General features: G+C 34.3%; 1 protein-coding gene across 9 annotated transcripts in view; it reads right to left on the bottom strand.

Moving 5' to 3' along the window:
- ZMYM4 (zinc finger MYM-type containing 4) overlaps nt 1-22,416 on the bottom strand; it is a 190,647-nt gene that overhangs the window by 32,191 nt on the left and 136,040 nt on the right. For 5 of the 9 annotated variants that reach the window (XR_008996962.1, XM_057499994.1, XM_036911942.2 and 2 more), the window contains 11 exons: nt 20,094-20,618; nt 18,404-18,465; nt 17,878-18,048; nt 10,545-10,629; nt 10,051-10,306; nt 6,166-6,340; nt 5,845-6,057; nt 2,800-2,950; nt 2,208-2,323; nt 589-864; nt 265-415 (listed from right to left, as the gene is read on the bottom strand). Coding sequence is in view for 8 of the 9 variants with exons in the window: in XM_057499994.1 (XP_057355977.1) it covers nt 265-415; nt 589-864; nt 2,208-2,323; nt 2,800-2,950; nt 5,845-6,057; nt 6,166-6,340; nt 10,051-10,306; nt 10,545-10,629; nt 17,878-18,048; nt 18,404-18,465; nt 20,094-20,618 (2,181 nt within the window). In the remaining variant the exon portion in view is untranslated. Of the gene's footprint in view, nt 1-264; nt 416-588; nt 865-2,207; nt 2,324-2,799; nt 2,951-5,844; nt 6,058-6,165; nt 6,341-10,050; nt 10,307-10,544; nt 10,630-13,556; nt 13,779-17,877; nt 18,049-18,403; nt 18,466-20,093; nt 20,619-22,416 lie in introns of those variants that run through there. The other 4 variants (XM_036911948.2, XM_036911949.2, XM_036911947.2 and 1 more) reach the window with 3 other exon arrangements.

The raw sequence follows: 22,416 nt of genomic DNA, 5'->3' as shown, positions 1-22,416 counted from the left end.
CCCTATCAACCTAATAACATTAAATGTTTTTCGTATCACTACCATCTGCTGCAACATATTTTTGAGGATCTTTTCCTTCATTTTAAGATCTATATGATATGAAGGATTAGATCAGAAAAGAGTGAGTCAAGTGTAGACAAAAAGGCTTGGATGTTATACATAAATGAAAAAGCAGATAAACTTACACAGTAATAGCTTAAATCATGAACTGCTTTTGTAACAACTAACATGCTCAGTAGGTAAAATAATCAATCATGTCTTTACCTTCACTACAGAATGACTTGTCAGCACCTGAGAATCGCACAGTCTCCTTTACAATTTTCTCAATTTTACAATATTCACACATTGCCATTACATTATTTATTTTCTTATATTCATCAGAACAATTCTTGCCACAAAACTGAAACATTTTACCCTGCAAAGAAATAATCATTAAGTACTAATTAAACATTTGGAGGATTTATCTTACGGAAATCCTTATCCCTCTTACTTTCAAAATAGTGTAGTTCTGAGAGATGAAAAGTCAGAAATAATTTTACAGGTAGACCAGTTTACACACAAACCCTTTATCATGATTCTGTATTTTACCTTATAGTCAAGTAGTTCTGGTTTTGTGGCAAAAAGACGATTACAGTGCTGACACTTGAGTTTTACAACACTTCGCGCAAACCCAACATGTTGGGATTGAGCGGCAAGACGCTGGAGACCAGCTGCAGCGGAGCTACTGATGGAGGTGGGAGAAACAGCAGAGGTGCTACTTCCTCCTGCTGACACTGTTGAACCTGTGGGGATGCTTACAATTACTTGGCCCTGAGACAAGGGCACTACTGAAGAATTCATTCCTGTTGGTTTGTTGAACAAATTCTGAAAAAAACAAAGAAATAGATCACTCTAATTTTTGTTCAAACAAACAAGCACTGAGTGCCTAGTAGGTAAAGCACAGTTCTAGCCATTTAAGATTAATTTGTGAATGGGCAAAAAATCTTTGCCCTTGAGCAGATTATAACTGAATGGGGAGGAGTTCATTTATGTCCAAAAAATAAATTAATTTAACTAATAATCATTTTTCAAAAATAATGTCCTCCCGCATATGAAAAGATGTTCCACATTGCTAATTATAAGGGAAATGTAAATTAAAACCACAGTGAGATATCACTTCTCACCAGTTAGGATGGCCAACATAGAAAAGACTAGGAACAACAAATTCTGGCGAGGATGCAGAGAAAGGGAACTCTCCTACACTGCTATTGTGGAAAGCAATATGGAGGTTCCTCAAAAAACTAAAAACAGAAATACCATTTGACCCAGGATTTCCACTCCTAGGAATTTACCCAAAGAAAACAACTTCTCAGATTCAAAAAGACACATGCACCCCTATGTTTACCGCAGCACTATTTACAATAGCCAAGATATGGAAGCAACCTAAGTGTCCATTAATAGATGAATGGATAAAGAAGATACGGTACATACACACAATGGAATACTATTCAACCGTAAGAAAGAAACAAATCTTACCATTCGCAACAATATGGATGGAGCTAGAGGGTATTATGCTCAGGCAGAGAAAGACAACTACCAAATGATTTCCCTCATTTGTGGAGTATAACAACGAAGCAAAACTGAAGGAACAAAATAGCAGCAGACTCACAGACTCCAAGAAGGGACTAGTGGTTACCAAAGGGGAGGGGTGAAGGAGGGCGGGTGGGGAGTGGGGCAGAAGGGGATTGTGGGGTATCATGCTTGGTGCACATGGTGTGTATGGGGTCACAGAGAAGACAGTGTAGCTCATAGAAGACAAGTAGGGACTCTGTGGCATCTTACTACACTGATGGACAGTGACTGCAATGAGGTATTGGGTGGGGGAGGACTTGATAATAAGGGTGAATGTAATAACCGCATTTTTTCTTGTGAAACCTTCATAAGAGTGTATATCAATGATACCTTAATTTAAAAAAAAGAATAATAAAAAAAATAAAATATATTAATGTCCTCCCAATAGATAATCTGGGTAATAATAGTACCATTTAATTTTACAGAAGGCAGTTAAATGACATGTCTCCAAATACAGGATGAAGCAAAAAATCCAAGATTCAGAGGACTGAGATAGACATTTAGGCAGTGCAGGTACTCGCACACACCTAGAAAGTTTACATTACTATAGTGAGTGACTTGCTGACTGGAGAAGAGGAAGATTCCTGAAGCCATACCTGGAAAGCTACCACACAACTGTAGCTGCAGAAGTTGCGTATGCTTCCATCTGACATGGCTAGGTGATACTGAGGGATTGCTGAGGTTTTACAACTGTTACACTGAACTTGTACACCTTAGCAAATCAAAATAAAAACCAATGAGTAATATATACAAATGTAGCAAATGTATGAGAAATTAAGTATTATACAGTATATGAAAATTCAGGGACCAGATCAAGTTGCAGCAACTATCACATCACATATAGACTAAAGTAATTTAACATTAAAAATGTTTTTCTTAAAGTCACAATCTACCCTGAAGCTACAAAATAAATAAATGAATCCTGAAGTAAGTTACGTGTGGATAAAGAAAATGCATTAAAGAACTATAAAATTATTTGGTAAGGGGAAGTGCTCAAACAGTCAAGCAAGTGAAAAAACATAAAATAAGTCATCAAGGTAGTAGGTGTTATTTTATAATGCAGACCTGAAATATTTTTAATTTGCCATAAAAATCAACTAAATTTGGACAAAAATCTGTACTATAAAAACAAAGCAAGAACTATAATTTTTAACTATTATTATATATAGTTTATGAAACCAATATTACCTGCAGAAGTAACCATTTTAACTCTGTAAGCAGATAAGCAATTAACAGAACAGAAAAGCTCTGTCTTTCCCAAGCTATTGGTATTTTCAATCATTTCTGATGAGGATCTCAATGATTTGCAAAGCGCACATGGTGTAATTTTGGCTGATTTCTATTAAGAGAATAAAATAACATTCATTTTTGCCAAATTACAAGTAAAAGCATATCAGCAGAACAAAAAGGCATTCTACAGTATGGGAGAATATATTTGTAAATGACATATCCGACAAGGGGTTAACATCCAAAATATATAAAGAACTCATAAGCCTCAACACCCAAAAGCAAATAACCTATTAAAAAATGGGTGGAGGATATGAACAGACACTTCTCCAAAGAAGAAATTCAGATGGCCAACAGGCATATGAAAAGATGCTCCACATCACCAATTATAAGGGAAACGCAAATTAAAACCACAATGAGGTATCACCTCACACCAGTTAGGATGGCCAACATAGAAAAGACTAGGAACAGCAAATTCTGGCAAGGATGTGGAGAAAGGGGAACCCTCCTACACTGCTGGTGGGCATGTTAATTAGTTCAACCATTGTGGAAAGTAATAGGGAGGTTCCTCAAAAAACTAAAAACAGAAATATCATTTGACCCGGGAATTCCACTCTTAGGAACTTACCCTAAGAAAACAACTTCTCAGATTCAAAAAGACATATGCACCCCTATATTTACCGCAGCACTATTTACAATAGCCAAGATATGGAAGCAATCTAAGAGTCAATCAGTAGATGAATGGATAAAGAAGATGTGGTACATACACACAATGGAATACTATTCAGCCATAAGAAAGAAACAAATCCTACCATTTGCAACATGGATGGAGCTAGAGGGTATTATGCTCAGTGAAGTAAATCAGGCAGAGAACGACAACTACCAAATGATTTCCCTCATTTGTGGAGTATAACAACGAAGTAAAACTGAAGGAACAAAATAGCAGCAGACTCACAGACTCCAAGAAGGGACTAGTGGTTACCAAAGGGGAGGGGTGAAAGAGGGCGGGTGGGGAGTGAGGCAGAAGGGGATTGTGGGGTATCATGCTTGGTGCACATGGGGGAAGACAGTGTAGCTCAGAGAAGACAAACAGGGGACTCTGTGGCATCTTACTACACTGATGGACAGTGACTTCAATGGGGCATGACAGGGAGACTTGATAATAAGAGTGAATGTAATAACCACATTGTTTTTCGTGAAACCTTCATAAGAGTGTATATTAATGATAACTTAATAATAAAAAAATGCCCTCCCCCCAAAATAAGTAAAAGCATAACTACTTTGAAATGTTTATACTTAACACTGTTGAAATATTTTAAGTTAGTGGCTTTCAAACCTTTATTACAGTCCTGTTAGAAATAAATTTTACAAAGTGACCCAGTATATACATACTTCTGAAAAGGTTTGTGTTTGTGTATTATTACACATTTGTGTATGGAAAACTGAAAAAACTTTACAGAGCAGTATTTATCATGGTAACACATGATACTCTTTGATATTCTCCATTCTATTGCATTAAAAAAAAATGCTGGCCACAACAAGCAATTCATTAGGGCATCTACTAACTGATTGGAACTATAGTGTTTAAAACAGTATTTTAAAAAATTACTCAACAGGGAATTCATGCTCTGAAGCTATCCTAAAAATTGGAAGAACCTCCCCACAAAAGGTGCTATATATAGCAATAAAATGTGAATTCAAGGAAGTTAATAAACTTACTAGAAAATTCACTGTCAAGTATTTTACAATTATAACAAAGCACACTGTAAACTGTAAAGGTGGGAGCACAACTCAAGCATCAAAACACAAATAACCAAAGAGTCTATTACCTTAAGTTCCCACTCAGGGATTCAGTGACAAATAATGTTAAATACTATTAACATGTTACATATTCAGGGTAACTTATACAGTATATCCAGCACCCATTTTAAGATCTCTATTCTCTCTTCAAGGATAAATCTGTTAGATTTGTTGTTAGATAATGTCAAAGTGGGCATATTCCTACATTCTGGAATATCTTCTGTATCTTCAAACCTATTTTTCTCCTTTCCACCTCAATCAGGACTACAGACACAAATTTGATTTATAAGAATTAGATCAAGAGTTACCTCTGTGAAATTTATGCTGATAGTCTCATCTTGCCCTATCAAGTAGAACTGATCATGTTTCCTCTGTGCCCCCCTATACCTCATAATACTTCCACATAGCATCTCATCTCAGTTACATGTCTATCTCCCCCAGGAGACATATAGCCCCTCAAAACAGAAATCACATCTAATATTTGTTGAATGAATTAAGGAAGAAAAGAAATTAGCAGAAATGACGACCTTCAAAGTGCCAGGTTCTACATTAGGTACTTCTCTTTGTTACTTTATGTAATCCCCAAAACATACCAGTGGCACAGGCAGTATAATACTCATTTACAGATAAGAAAGTAGATTCAGGGAGTTTTACTGCTTTCTCCAAGGTAAGATTCTACCTGAATAGAAAGTCTGGGAATCAAACCAAAATCTACTTTACTTTTAAATTGAAGTCTTTTCTCAATACCACACTGTATATTAATACATGAGAAATGTTAGTATTTGCTGGCTAAAAGTAATAAATAAATTTAAAAATATGTTTCAACCTATATCTCTTTCTCTTGTGAAGTTGAAGCATCTTTAAATGGAGTAAATCCAAGTAACTTTTAATACTTGCTACATTATCAGGAAAAGAGTCCTTTGGACAAGGATAAAGCATACCAACATACTGGTTCCCCCCTCCCCCCAAGACAGCAATAACAAGGTGTTTGTAAAGGGAAGAACAAATAGTAAAGCTAATAAGCCCTTTTAGTGTGTTTTTATATTAACAGTAAACAAACAGCAACATTGTATAATGTACTTAGTTGACAAATACCATTTATATGTAAAAAATATTAAGATCTTAATATTTTTGTTATATTTTCATAAACAATTTTTACCAAAAATTTAGATCCTCCTGAAATGAACAGAGACAATAATCATGTACCTGTTTATATGCTGTGACACATGTTGAACTACAGAACTTCTTAGACTGTCCCTCTATCTGAAGCATGTGGCACTGTCCAGAGCCACTGTAACAGTAACCCCCACAGTTCTCACAACAGTTCATGGTGAGGTTGTTGGCAGAGCGAAACTTAGAAAAGCAGGCATCACTGCAAAGTTTATGTACCACGTTCTGGTAATTAACTTCATGTCGAATCTGGGAATTAAACAAAACAACATACAAACAAGCAGTGACCATCAAAAGCTATACTTGAAGCACAACCTTAGACTCCTCCCCACCCCCATGAAGTAAAAGATAACTTACAACAGCATTCTTCTGACACATGCTGCATTTAGTTGAAATGCAATTCGTATTTATGGTAACAATAGGTTTTCTTTTCAGTTCATATGTTGACAAACATGACTGACTGCAAAAATCTTTACTAGTAGTGGTATTTTCAAACTGGGCACTGATCACATCCTTTGGATTTAAAATGTCTCTAAAAATGATAACAAAGATCAAATAAGCCACAGTATAATTCATGTTTTTCTTCCTTTTGTGAGTTAAAATCAAATAAAACAGGCAATTATAGTGTAGGGAAAGGCATTAATATTTAAATCAGAAAACCTGGGTTTTCTTGGATAAACTGACAAATTGCTGTGTTCCTTAAGGTCTGTCTGGTCTATAAAATGGAACTAATGCACAACTGACTTCACAGAACTGTTGTTAGAATTAGTATACTATGTTTGATGATTAAAAGGATGTACATCAAATGGTTACCATTCATTACCTCTAGTAAGTGAGATTATAAGAGATTTAAATTTTCTCCTTTAGCTTCTATTGTATTTTCAAAATATTCTTTAAAAATTATTACCCTTGGAAATTTTAAAAAACACTATCTTTTAAAAGTAAAAACATACTTCAAACTATGTGGTGATATTATTCTAGCATGGTTATATGATTTTGATTCTTTGATTATTTCCCTATCTAAATAACTTAATTTGTAAGCATTAGTAGCAAAGGCAATGATTAATTTAAGGCTCCCTACCTCTCTACCCTTTATTCTATCCCATCCCAGTCTTTCTACATAGTAATCAGATAGTTTAAACGTAAACCATTTTTAAAACCAATTTTTAAAAATACTTTGATGAAATTTTCTAGTCAGTATCTCTCTCTCTCCCATGAGTAAACACCCACATAAAAGTAAATAAACAGTTACATTAATTCCTGCATCTTAAACAGATTAATAGAATACCTTATAGAAAAGATTACAAATATCGCTGCTTTAACGCAAGATAACAGTAAACATAATGGGTATCATCACAAGAACATCTGATACTGTACTATGCTGTGATTTCATGTATATTATGTAACTCCATACCTCATCTTCTATACTTAGTTAGCTCCACAGTGCTCTTTTTTCATTTTGTTTTGCCTTTTCAGTTCTTTTTTTTACTAGGTTTTAATGTATTTCATTTATAGGGATATTTATTGAGCAGTAACACTGAGTCAGACAATAGCTAAATCCTGTGTACAGGCATGCAACTCAAGGAGTACACAGTATAATGGGAGAAAGAGATAGATGATATACAAAACACCTTAATAGAAGCATTCTTATATATAAAAATATAATATAATTTGAAGAAGATGCATATAATGTACCACAGAAATAGAAATAAAGAAACAGAAATTTCAGACAATGTGACACAAAAGGCTACCCAAAAGATGGTAACATTTTAGCCAGGCCTTAAATAGGAGTTTTCTAGAAAGTTACGGATATAAGGGTTGTTGGTAGCATAAATCAAGGCTATAGAAACTATGGAAGTTATTTCTCATTGCTCTCAGTATGCCCAGTGTCCAATTAACAGTATGTCTTATTATAGTTGTTTACATCTTATGCCAGAATGAGAAGGAGCAATCTCATACCAGACAGTAAAAGTTAGGAAATGGTATAACTCTGCAACAGTTACTTCTTTGACTGACACTATATCAAGAACCTGATCTTTCTAACAGTATTAACAAAATTACCCTCCTAATTGCCTCTTTTATGTAGGATTTGAAAAACTTTTTAAAAACAAATTGTGAGGTCCCTATTACTAGGGAAACCTAAAAATCAATGTATAATTAGCCAAAATACATTCACAGTTTAGGTTAAATTCAAGAATGCTAAGAAATACAGTTAATAAAATATTAAGAAAAATAAAATTGTAACTCTGAACAGCTAATGGTTTCTTTCAAACTAAGTGATGTTTCAACCTAAGTACATTTCTACTGGTCTATAAAAATAGCAGTAGCATTACAAAAGGTATCTTTTCTATTTCCACCTAATCAAATTAAACAGTAATCCTTCTTATAGGGATTGACATACAAATAAACCTGTTTTTAACTGTATCAACTATCGACTATCTGGGGGAAAAAAACGCATATGCCAAAACTAATCAGCTATGTGACACTGAGTAAATCTTTTAACTTCTTTGAACCTAATTTCCTTACATTTAAGATACAATATAACTGAACAATTTTATAATCAGATAAATCAAATTACTCCAAACTGCTGCAATGCCTTTATAAGTAAGAGGGAAAGAAGGTAAGGAAAGCGAAGTGGTGAAAAGGAGATGAACGAGTAGTTCAGGAAATGAAATGGAACACAAGGAAAAGCAACACTGATCAGTCGTTGAGGACTGAGAAAAGAAAGGTATTGCATAAAATGGGAAAGGGGAAAAATAAGACAGAAAATGAAGATGGAGAAGCTGAGGTGATAGGCTGATAAGAAGTACCCAAAAGAAGAAAAGGGGCAAACAGAAAAGAATGAAGGATTAAAAAAGGATACTAAGTGAATATAAAAGTAGAACAATTAAGAGTCAAGGAATGACTGGTTGAAAAAATGGAAAATTTAAGGTTTAGACTAAACATAAAAATATATATATAATCTTAAAGAATGACTGAATTAGGTAAGTAAGCTTAAGACACTGACAAGATATGATGTAGATAAAAATGACCTGTCTCCAAATACTGCTAGAATTACAACATAGACCATATAATAAATTTAGATGAAGAGTAACATACATCTAAAAACAAAAATCTAAAAACACAGAAAGAGAGCACACATAATAACTTTTGCGAGTTATCTATGGTCATTTTGAAATTCACTGATAAATCTTTGAAAGAAACATTTATGACTATGATTATGCAAGGAGAAAATATCACTGAAATTTTAGAAAATGCTAATTCCTAAAGTTAAGAATGAAATATAGCAGCATGAAAGGCAATTATTATGTGAAATTATTTCATGGCAAAGTAAGAAACAGGAAAAAAACTATAAAACTGTAATTCTCACGTCGATTTAATATTCAATTCTGATGATGAATATCCTAGAATATAGAAATTAGACATGTGGCACATAAACACCCATTTTTAAAAGCATGTTTGCTAATTCAAACAGTATAAATAAAGTCTATTTTTGCTAAATTAAACTTGAAACATAAAGGAATGTACATATAACTACCAGAAAAACCTCTAAGGATATTCAAATTTAAGTCTTTTATCTATATGCATTTTCCCAAATGAACCAGAAAAGGGAGCATCTTTTTTCCCTTTCGGGAGACAAGAAAAGACACCATCCATGTGACAAACTATAAACCAATAAATCATGGTTGGAGTAGTTTAGTAACAGATGCCAAAGTGTTTCAGAACAAGGGTATTCAACTTTTTCTGACTTAAATAATTTTTAACAATTACTTTACAAATTTCGTTGATATTCTTCAAATATATCAGGATAACCTTATTAAGATCTAAGGTCATATTTTTTGTTGTTAAACACTGAAATGGAACCTCTGAGAAGTTCAGAGATATTGAGAAAATAGGAAACATAACCTTAAGTATTTAGATTTAAGTATCTATTGCTTATAGTTATAATAAAATATTGTGTTCATATGATGCCCCTAAATGGTATAGTTTTTGTGTTATAAAACATCTCAACTAATAAGGATGGAAAGGTTGACTTCAAAAACATCTCTTAATATATAAAGGCACCTTATTTAAAGTTAAAAGAAAGCTGAGCACCTAGCATCCAGAGAGACTGAAAGCAGCAACATGTCAGTACGTGATGTATCTCAAAAAACATGGGAATGTAGAAAATTAAAAAATACACAGATAAAAATAAAGTATCTTAAAAGAAAGGAAACAAGATAATTGAGAATTCTGCTATACTTTGAGCAACTTGAACAAGTTTTCTTGGTGGTAGGAGGTGGTGGGCGGGCAGGTGGAACTGTATATCCAGTGAGGCACAGTGTAGAGCAGAAAAGCTGAGTAGACCCTTTCCTCTGATAAGCAGTTTGCCCCTTCTGAAGGATTTTTTTACAACCAGAACAGGAAACTCGAACAGCTGTGGCTGGAACTGAAGGAAGCATTTTATTCATGCCAGATGACGCCAGTGAAGGCTGAAAGCCAGTAGTCAACTGTGGAGCTTTAAAAAAAATTGAAAGAAAAATGTTTTATTTTTTACCATGAATTTTAAGTATATATCCTTCCTTTCTCTTCTAGAACTAGTCTTGAAACCCAATACTAATTATGCAATATACAATTAAAGCCATTCTAAATGGGCACAGAGAACTGCCTACTTTACCAATACAAGCAAAACTTCCTCTCTCTCACATTGGTCAGAATAAACAAACATGAGTCATTTATTTAGTTCAGTTTCTTACCAAGAGGACTGCCGCTGACTGAAAACACAGCACTAATTTTCAGTTCCCCCTCTTGAGTTTTTTGCTGTTGGCCATGACTATACTCCTTTAAAAAAGGAAATAAATATGTAGAGAAAAGAATAAATACAATGTATCTAAAGAAATCCAGACATTCAAGACATTTTATTATGGCTATATAGGGGTGGAAAGTATTCATTACATTAACATTACTACGAAATAATAGCAAGCAAACTGTAATTACAATGAGGGATAATATGTTTGTATATGCTGAGAGTACACGAAGAATGAGAGTAGCTACCTAATTAGCCTGTAGCACCACCAGATTTTATAATTTATTTATTAAATTCTTAATATTACATTATTTAAGTTGCTGTTTATTATAAAAGTAATACACACTCACTGTAAAAAATTTAAGCAAGTAGAAATAAGAAAAAAAATCTAGCATTTCCATCACCCCAAAATAACCACTGTTGTTTTTTTGGTATATTTCTTTCCAGTCTTTTCCACTCCTGTATTCAGAGGTTTTATTTCTTTACATAGTTGTAATTATGCTGAATATACAATTCTTATGATTTTTTGATCACTTGAATCAATGAATATTTGCATATTATTACATATTACTTCAAAATAACTTCTAATGACCAGATATTAAGTGTTTTTTAAGTTATGAGTCCAAGAATCCCTGAGGTCTATAGATGTACTCTAGGGAACCTGAAAATTTTTAAATAGTATTTTTTAAAACTGTGTCTTTATTTCAATGATTTTTTTTGAGTGAATGTAAACATATTTTTAGTCATGAATAACCACATGCAGCTGAGTTATACTACAGGTTTTCGGCACTGTTGTCTGCTTTTACAGTTATATGATTATACCATGAAACCCCTAAGTGTAAATTTAACTTTCATCTCGTAATTCATAGTATATCATACTGAAACTTACAAAACCCCACGAGACCTTTTATCCTTGGAATTATCAGGCAACTTCAACATAGCCCCTTCTGTGGTACTCAGGTTTAAGGAATGTTGATATAAATTATTTAAGAGATGTGTCAGATCCCACAGGGATGAGACTGAGGTAAGGTGACTGAGGCACTTCCCTCAGGCACAAAATTAAGGCACCAAAAATCTCAGTAATCGAGAGAAATATACTTAATATTTAAAAAAAACAAATATGCAAAAATCCATAATGAACAAAATACTAAAACTTTAAGTATAGTAAGATAGGATGGGTATTACTGGCTTTTTCTTTGGTCTTGGTCTCTATTTGAAGGTCCAGCATGGGCACTGAGATTATATAACCACAACCTATTGTTGATCCATATCTTTCTATACATCTGGTATTATCAGTAATGCCATGGATTAATATTCTTGTGAATACTCACTCTCATATTTAGGATTATCTCCAAAGAAAAGGATTCTTAAAATAGAATTACTAGGTAAAAAGGTACATAGTAAAAAAGGTTCTTGATACACAATGACAGACTGTTTCTTAAAAATTTTTAAATTATTCTAACAATTTGCGGAAAAGACAAATACCAAATGATTTCCCTCATTTGTGGAGTATAACAACGAAGCAAAACTGAAGGAACAAAATAGTAGCAGACTCAGACTCCAAGAAGGGACAAGTGGTTACCAAAGGGGAGGGGTGAGGGAGGGTGGGTGAGAGGGAGGGAGAAGGGGACTGTGGGGTATCATGCTTGGTACACATCGTGTGTGTGGGGTCACAGGGAAGACAGTGTAGCTCAGAGAAGACAAACAGGGACTCTGTGGCATCTTACTACACTGATGGACAGTGACTGCAATGGGGTATGGAGGGGGGAACTCAATAATAAGGGTAAATGTAATAACCACATTGTTTTTCTTGTGAAAACTTCGTAAGAGTGTTTATCAATGATACCTTAATTTTTAAAAAGGGGCATTTAAAAGTCTTTTCCCACTGTTGTTTCAAATTTGATTCTTTTTTTAAGATCCATTTACGAAAAAGCAGTGTAACAATATTAACCCTCTGTAGCATGTTATCAACATTTCCTCAATATGTATTTCAAGGTAGTGTTAATGTACTTGTTTCCATTTTTATGTCAAAAATCTGACAGTTTTTACCTTCGTGATTCCTATTTCCTACAAAGTTCTACTTCCACAAAAAAATACTAAGAAAGTGGCTTCATTGTTTATAATACAGTCCCTTAATCCAAAGTCAGCAAACTTCATCTACAAAGGACCCAACTATACTAGGTATTTTCGACTTTTAGGCCATACTGTCATGACTACTCAACTCTGCCCAAGTACAGCAAAAGCACTCACAGATAGTATGAAAGTGAATAAATGTGCCAATGATCCAACAGAACTTTATTCATAAGAACAGTGTGCAGACAAACAAAACAAACACAGAGGGCAGGCTAGATCTGGCCAACTGCTAATAATCTTCCAATCCCTGCTTTAATCCATCTGGGATTTATTAATTTTGATATATAAATGGCATTTTTCTTTCTCTGGTTAGCTGGTGAATTCCTTCCATTCAGCATTAACGTATCAAATTCCTTTAAAAATGTGTCTTTTGTGGCAATCTATTCTGGATCATTATCAGCCTGTCTAATCATATAATATCAAACTATCCTAATGAAAATAATCGTAGGATGTTTGATCACTTAACAGAGCTTGCCACTATCAACCTTCCTATTTTTCAGAACATATGTGTAATGTGTGTATGTGTATTCCTATTTATTCTTCAGAGCCTACTGATATTTTCATCAGAGTTGTACCAAACTAAATCTTAATTCAGGAATAACTGATATCTTACTTTTTTTTTTTTTTAAGTCTGTCCATTCATTCAAGGTATCTTTCATCTGATGTAAGCACTTTTTAGTTGCTTTGCTGTAGGGAATAGGGTACCTTTTCATGATACTATCTAACTGGGAAACTGGTTTATAGAAATATTGCTATATATAATTAAAATTCAACTAGCTACTCCACTCAACTTTCATGAATTTTATTACTCTTTAATAAAGATCCTTACCGCGAACGATGACAATCTGTCTCCCCTTTTTCCCATATTTCTTCTAATTTCTTTAACATGTATTGGGTCGAAAATCCAACGAGAGTTAAATAATAATGCTGACATCGATAATTTGTTTTCTTTTAGCAATTATTAACAGAAGGTTTCCATCATTTTACTTTTAAATTCAATGACTGTTTTTGATCTGAAGTACATATTTCCTTACCATGATCAAGACAGTATCTATTGTAAGAAATGCACAGTGAATTACATGAGATGCCTTTTGGTATCTATATAGTCTTATCTGATTAGTTGATGAAGGTACATATTAAAAGATTTTCCAATATTATACTCATCCTGACATTCCTATGTTTATATAAAATATATTATAGCAAATTTCAAGTAATGAAAAGTCCAGAAAGAAACAATACTCACTGGCATACTTTACTGGTCTCCAGTCAGCCCTCTTTATCACTGTGAGTTATTCCGAATTCAGATACATTCCTTAAGCCTCAAGTACGTATTACTTACGTATTAAAAGTAAATATCTACCTTAGGTACTCTGCTTGTACACTCCACTATGCCTTCAAGGCAGAATCATGTTTTGATAGTATCCCCTCAGTGACTAATTTTAAGAATATTTAATTAACAAATCAACAACTAGTAACTTGAGAAGTGAAAATCTGATGATTCGAAAGCTTTCAGAAACAGAAACACAGGTGTCAAAACATAGCAAATTCTTTACCTTCCCTTTGTTTACCAAAAAGGAAGATCTGTATCAGTATCCCAAAACAGAATTCTGGAAATGAACCCAGTTCCTATAAGCCAAGTTAACCTGACATGATTACAAAAAGACCAACATTTAATTACTGCACTCTACTTTCCAAGATTGTATGACTTACTATTGTGACAATTATTTTGCTTACCCATCCAATCCATTTACTTCAGTGAGAGATTACAAATTAGCTCTTTTACTATGAGCAAAAAGAAAATTATGATTTTAATGTAATATTCACTGAATGTCCAGCTTTTCAAACCTATAGAAAAGGTAAATGAAGTCTCTGGCTTTTTTAAATGTCTATTTTAAGGTGAAAGTGGGGGAAAAACTAGTGAAAATGTTTGATAACCGAATCTGGGTGATGGATACATGAGTATATACATGTCAAAATTCACTGAAATTGTACACTAAGATTCGTGCGTTTTATGTACAATAAAAAACATGTTTTTCTTTGAAAAGAAAAAAAAAGTTCTGTTTCAAAACCTTCTCTATGCATTTTTAAAAATTAACTTCTATTTACAGAAAGACTGGCAGACTAATAAGAGTAAGACTGAGTATGGCCCCAAATTACCTCCTTCCTGGTCATATAGTCTTGAGTAACTAACTTAACTTCCATGAACCTCAGTTCTCTCACCTACTAATGCGAGTTTGTACTACTATGTACTTAGTCATCTACTATGGCCTTCTTATATAGGAGGATGAACAACATAGTATAGGTAAAAGTATCTCTAACTGTAAAACACTACAAAAAAAGTTATATATAGTAATATGCAATGTGATTTGAATAAAATTAAACTGGGATGCTAAATGATGTTATGCCAGTGACAGAGGCAGGAGGATGATAACTGGAGAACCCAGAAAATCATTAATGAAGAAATAATCAAGAGCAAATGGGTAGTGGTTAAATGTATTATACACACACTTCAGCACCTTAGGTGATTTATATGGGAAAGTAAAGAAATTAAGACCAAAATGAATTGTATAGAAAGGAGAATTCAGAAGTGAGCTGAAAGCAAAACTACAAGTTCAACAAAGAGAAAAGCCAAGGGAAATTTTGACAAAGTGCCATGAACTAAAGCTATCACCTTATTAAACCATGAAAAAAGTTACTAGTAGTAACTGTCAAAAGTAAAGGCTGACCACAGTGTTAAATCTACTAATATTTTATGAGAGTTAGGTTAATAGCACTATTTTAGAGCCTATGAAAATAACATTTTGGAGCTGCCTTTTGCAGTCTGTAGGAAATGAATTAAGAGTGATAAAGCATTAGGCAGTATTGACAGCAAGGAATACAGATTTCCAATGGTCATGGGGTAGACATACCTAAAGAACAGGACAATGAAGAAGGGAGAGGGAGAAGGGGAAAGGCAGATAAGAGGGAGGGAAGGGGAAGAAAACTAAAAGAACAGGTTATCTATAGCTTAACATGAGGCCCCTGAGGAATTTCTACAAGAATGATCAGAGGTCTAAGTCCACGGGATTGGTATAGCTGATAGTAGAGAGGACTTCTCATAGAAAACCTAGGTTTACTCACTCACATGCTGGGACTTGCTTATTGTGGGGTCAGGGTAAAGAATGCTTCTTGAACCTTATTCCCATATCTACACAGCCTCCTGCTTGGTTCTCAAGAGTTCAATCAATCAGGTGGTGAGCCTTTGGGGAAATTCTTCCTCACAAATGATGAAACTTCATATTTGTCACTTTTATACACATTATTATACTTCGAATAACTTATAAAAATGTAGGTGTTTCTGTGTCCTGACTGTGCATCCTATCGGTATTCTCCAGTCACTGGGACTTCTGACTGCTTTCAAAACAGTAATACAAATAACGCTTCCTGATGCCCTCTTCCCCCAATGTAATTGGGTCTTTGCTTTAACTGCCTTTTTCAACCCAAGAAAAGTGTCACTGGGTCATGTAGGAGAGAAAGTAATGCCTTTGGTACCAAGGCAACATTCATTTTTTATGGATTTCTCCTGTCTACTTTGGAGCATGTAAAGAAATAGGAGTTCTGCCCTGTATATAGACATGGTTATAATCTAAGGTATACACTGCCACATGAATGGACATGTCAGGATATTTCGTAATCCCTAATTCAGATATCCAAGATCTCCATTTTGCTGCTTCTGCTAACATGCTTTCCAACTACAATCTACTCAGATATTTTCATATACCTACTCTACCATATTTTCATAGCCACCACACTCATACTCATTCAACTCATACAACAGCTTTATCATCACTACCCCACATCGCTACTTCCACTGGACACCAGATTGTTACTTCCACTAGACACCAGATTGCCTAACTGAGCATCAATCTGACTCAAAGAAATCATCTACATCTACAAATCACCTATTCTTCCATCTCCTTACTATGAAACAGTGATTCTCAATAGAAGACGATTTTGCCCCCTTCCCAGAGAACATGTGGCAATGTCTGGTGACACTGGGTAATGTGGATGCTACTAGTATCTGGTAGGTAGAAGCCAAGGCTGCTGCTAAACATCCTATAGTAACAGGATAGCCCCTTATAACAAACAAGTATCTGGCCCAAAATGTCAGTAGTGCTGAGACTGAGAAAACCTGCTCAGAGACATCTGAATGAAAAAAATCTCTTCCACAGGAGTCTTAAATTCTCAGTCCCCTATTATAATAGAAAGATAGGGAAAGATAAGTTTTCTCCAGATCAAATGTCATTTCAGAAAAATAGCTAATTCATGCTATCTTTACTTCTTAGCCTTGAACTCATGCCATCTATATAAAACATAGAGTACTCAAATCATTGCTGCTATTCTGTGGTCCTTCGGTCCTCTTCCTACATTCCAAAATGACTACCACACCTTATATAATCCATTCCAACCACTGTAATTAATGGCATTAACTTCACATATAACTTCGATGACTTCAGGACCTCAGTTGCAGATATCTATGACTTTCAACTCCAGAGGAACCTTAAAATAGCAGAGCTCTATCCTTACTTTCCCTTATTCCTCACAGATCTCCAATTTGAAATCCCATAACCTCCATCAATACCTCCTTTACTTTCTAGCCACTGATCCAATGAACAGGTTTATCAATCCATTAACCCTTCCATAGACAATCTGTTCATTAATACCTCCTGAAAAACACTTAAATCTATACATTTGCCTGTACTTCATTAGTAGTAACTGCAAAAGGGCTTATTACCTTACAGAAGCTCAATCACACCATAAACTCATAAACCACCATACACCTTCAGCCACATCTGCTATATGAATCTCAAATCCTTGAAGCCTCACACTTTGCCTAATCCTGCAACAAAACTATAAAAATCATATAAGAGTGATATTAAGGACAAAATGGATTAAAAGCCTTAATTACTACTCAGGGAAAGCTTCACCTAACTCTATGACTCCTCAGCATTATTCTCACAAGATAATTCAAACTGCCTCAACCTTCATGAAGAGTCTCCTCTCACCCTATCAACAAACTACTTCACTTCTTAATCAAGAACTTCCTCTCTCAAATGAGTAATTCATGTGTGGCACAAAAAGAAGGGGGGAAGAAAAGGTGAAATGTTTACTTGAGCATTGTCAGGTTCATCTTTAATTTTGTCTAGTAGTCCCTGCTGTGGTGCCATTGCTTTGTCATACTCATCATCCAAAGGTTCTTCTTTAATTCTAATATTTGATGCAAAGGAATTCCCCAGTTCCGAACCAATGGATTCTTTATTGGCAAATGGGAAGCTGGAATCCTAAAACACAATATAAAGGATTAATAAATATTCAGATTTAAAAATTATTCCTCTTCAGGTTAACACCCAAAGAAAAGTTCACTGGAATGAAGAACTCTATGGACATTCATTAGAGTCCTTATGCCTAACAGTAAATGTGATTTTTGTCTAAATATCAAATACAAATAAAAAATCTAAGAGCTGAGACTTCTTAGAACATCTCCAAAGATGTCCTTACCCAAATAATAAAGCAAATTAAAAAAAAAAATCAGTGCTCTACCTAACACATATAGTTACAGTTTAGAAAATGACATTAAAAAAAAAACTTTGACACTTGCCACAGTTACAGCAATCTACATACACACTGAAAACTTACCCTAAAGTTTGTTTCTGGGGTTTGTGGTAAATGGGTATGTAATGTTTCTTCAACTTGATTAGCTATTGAAAGAAAAACAAAACAAAACAAACATATGTATATGAATAACAAATCTTACAAAGAGTGACCTAACAAGCTATCATTTGATAATTACCTCTCTTTTCCAACAAAGGTGCTCAATAGAGTGAAATGGGTCCCAAGAAATACCCAAAAGGTGATTTCACTCAAAATAAATATTTTGGCCCCATTTAACTTTTAGCCTCACCTCATACTTATCCTTGCTCAAACCTAAATAAAGTGGATAGTTTTGTCACTATGCCTCAAAAATAACTTCCCCACTTCTGCCTCTATCATACCAAGTCTCTTCTATCTATCCAAATATTTACACAGTCTGCCAGACTCAGCTCAGTTCCAAATTCACCTCTTCTCAATAAAATCATCACTGTCCACTGAGTTAAAAATCATCTAATATACTGCTTCAGTCATTTGAAAGACATCATCTGTACTGCCTTATAACAAACTCTTCTATCACTGTCTTTAATTATAAATTAAATCTTATGCTATTTAACTGGTCACTGACACTTCTACTACTTGACTTGTCCCTTCTATTACTATACATTATGTTCCTTGAGGACAAATACCCTTATTTGTCCCCCAAAGAGATATAGAAAATATGTATTTACTAACAGATGTTGAGAAATATAGTACCCTTGTATAACCCTGGACATAATGGATACTTTATATAAATTCTTCTTTTTAACTATACTGATTTATTCTTTCTCCCATATTTTACCTAGCATTGCCAGAAGAAATGGTGTATTATACCTTGCTTTCCTTCACATGCACTGGTCATTTATTGAAGTATTACTATTTTTACTGCACCAAAGATGAATAAGATACAATCTGGCCCTCAATGAACACCTATACTAACAGGTAAGGCAAAAAAAATAACTGAACTATAATATTGTAGAGTAAGTACTATAAATAATGAGATAATAACAAAATGCTATGGAAATATAGTTAAGGAAACGATTCATTCTTAACATAGAGAAGTTAGGGATGACTACAGAGTAGAAGAGGTTTATGAGTTAGGCATTGTTGGATACAAGTACTTTTACAGGTATATATACAAAGAGAGAAAATGACAGGCAGGCAAATGGAACAGCAAGAAGAAAGGGAGGCACTGAAGTAAGAAACTTTATGATATATTCAAGAATGGAACCGGAACTCAAGTATAGGGTACACCAGGCAAAGAGGCTCAAGACGGGCCTTAAGAAACTCTCAAACACAAAACAGAAATGTTATCAAAAAGAAAAACCCTCCCTAATTTGGACTAACTGGTGGGACAGCAGTTTGAATCAGTGCTTACAGCACAAAGAAGTTAAATCCAACTTCAGGTTCCAATATTCAACCAAAGAAAATGATTTCAAGTATCTTGCCTCCTCATCAAAATATTACAACCAGGAGAGGGAGAAATGAGGTTTAGAGCTATTTTCCAACCATTTATACCATTACCAAAAATTACTGGGAGAAATTCACTCTGCAAAGAACAAGGATAAAAGAAAAATGACACGCTTACACTGATTTTAACTGTTCATACTTTCTTTGCTTAGCATCAGAAGTAATAAAAGCTATAGTATTACCAGTATGTTATTTATTGTATTTATGACTCTATTCCAACAATTATTACCTGCTTTATCAAAAAAACTGCTTTTCAACCTTGAATCCAACTCTTTATGGGGTTTATCCAACCGTTTTTCTCGTTCATGATAAGTTGGGTCTCTATTTTTCTCCTTTCCAGAAAATGTCTCTTTGCTGTTTTCTCTTACTAGACTAAAATCTTTCCGTATTGATTTAAACACAGAAACCTGATCAAACTGTTTAGGAAAGTCTTTTTTTAATTTATTTTGAATCTGTATTTCATTTTCATTGTCTGATTCATGCTGTGTGACTCTTCTCTCTATTTCCAAGCTATCATCAGTATGAATTGAAGAAACAAGATTGTCCTTTGAACTAAAATCCTGTTCATCCTCATTGTCACTACCAACGACTGGAATTCCTGCAAGATCCCCAGAGTTCAAAAAATAATCATCTTCATCCAGCAATGAATTTTCAGATCCTGTTTGATTCGGCATTCCATAAGACATGCTGTCAAGGGTAGGAGTTAAGTTGTGGTCTATATCTTCAGACATTTCTGTATCCATGATACCACCACCTTAAAAAGTAAAATACTGTTTAGACAAATGATAGTGCTAAAGATGACCATATTTATAAGGTCTGTCTGGTGTTTAACCAAATATATTTTTTCTTTTCAAACAAAATATAGATAATAATACCGCAGTATTTGATTAGCACTTTGATACAGATGTGACAGTTTATGACTATCCTTATCTTACTGATAAGGAAACATGGACCTAAAACTTTTTCAGGTTAGGAAGGCAGGCAAGGTGATACAGAAAAAAGAATACCAACTTCAGAATCAGATATATCTGTGTTGGATCAGCATGACCAATGAAAATCTATGTGACCCTGAGAAGTAAACTCTCCTGATTTCTTTATGTGTGAAACAGTATAATACTCACCTTGGAGATTAATTTGTGGTGAGGATTAATGATATCATGTATAAAGGGCCTACTAACACAGTGAATGACACACAGAAGGGAATTATAAAGTGGAAATTGTAATTATTATAATGATTATTCTAGGGAGCTGAGAATAGAACCCAGATCTCTCTCTGGTCTCAGAGTCCTAATCTGTCTGCACTAACTCTAATAAAGACTTACAGCAGCTAATGTTTATAATGGTAAATATTTAAACACAAAACTTAAATTTATCCAAGCTATAATAAATTAAAAAACCATTTACTGTTTAACACTACATGCTCAAATCTCTCCATTCCAACATAAAAAACTTCCCAGCCCTGTACTTCCTTCTGCTGCTCTCATCCACCTTTTCTTCACAAACTTCAAAAGAAGTCTACATTGGTCTTTCTACTTCATATCCTAATCATTAACCCTTTGAATTTAATGCATTCACATTGCCAACTTCACTTTGGATCTGCTCTCATTAAAGATTACCAATGATCCCCTATTGATTTCCAATTGACTTTTTTCAATCCTTATATGGCATATCCCTCCTGGATAAAATTCCTTTGGTTTCTTTCACATTTTATTTCTTCCTACCTTTCTAATTAGTCTATTAATTTATTTCATACTTCTGTTCCACTATATATGAGCTCAATAATCCAGTTCTCTTTTTAATTTTATACACTCAAGACTATTTCATTCATCACCATAACCTTGACTTTTGCTGTTGACTAACTTCTGAAGCATTCTGGCTTAATCCTTTCTTTGAAGATTCAGAATTCTATTATTCAACTAGCTCCTATAGGTTCCCTAAGAACCTCCTACTTAGTACCTCCAAAACCAAACTCACCATGTTCCCATTCCAAGCATACTCTTTTTGTACTTCTGTCACTTATTAATAGCTTCCCCAAGCCAGCAATTTGCTCAAGACAGGATAGAAAATCACCCCAGTTCTCCTTCCTCCTGGACAAATTCTGTCAACTGTACTACTTAGTATCTTTCAAATCCAATTCCTCCACTTGGCACCATTCCAACATGCCACACATCTCTTTCTGTTGACAGTGTATTAAGTCAGCCCACATGGGTATCTAGGAAGCAACCATATTCTTACAAACCATACCTCCAAATTACATTCAGTTGGTTCATTAGCAAGCAAAACGGAACTGATAAAAACATGGAGTGAAGCAGACTAAAATTTTAGTGCCACTGATAGCCTAGCCTTGTTTTTACTTGTTCATAAAGCACAAATAAACCCTTCATGTGGTAGGTTCTTCAAATCATTCCCTGGATTCCATGCACCAGGGATATTTCTGGATATTTTTGGATAAGCTGGTTTGAGTTGGATTAACTTGTAATCAAGTCCCAACTGATACAGGGTCCAAATTAATGTGTTCCTCAGGTTGCCCTCCTCCATAAAATCACCAGAAT

The sequence above is a fragment of the Manis pentadactyla genome, chromosome 4 (genome assembly GCF_030020395.1).
Source record: "Manis pentadactyla isolate mManPen7 chromosome 4, mManPen7.hap1, whole genome shotgun sequence".
Taxonomy (NCBI): domain Eukaryota; kingdom Metazoa; phylum Chordata; class Mammalia; order Pholidota; family Manidae; genus Manis; species Manis pentadactyla.
Note: the sequence above shows the minus strand (reverse complement) of the source record. Positions and strands in the feature narration are given on the sequence as shown.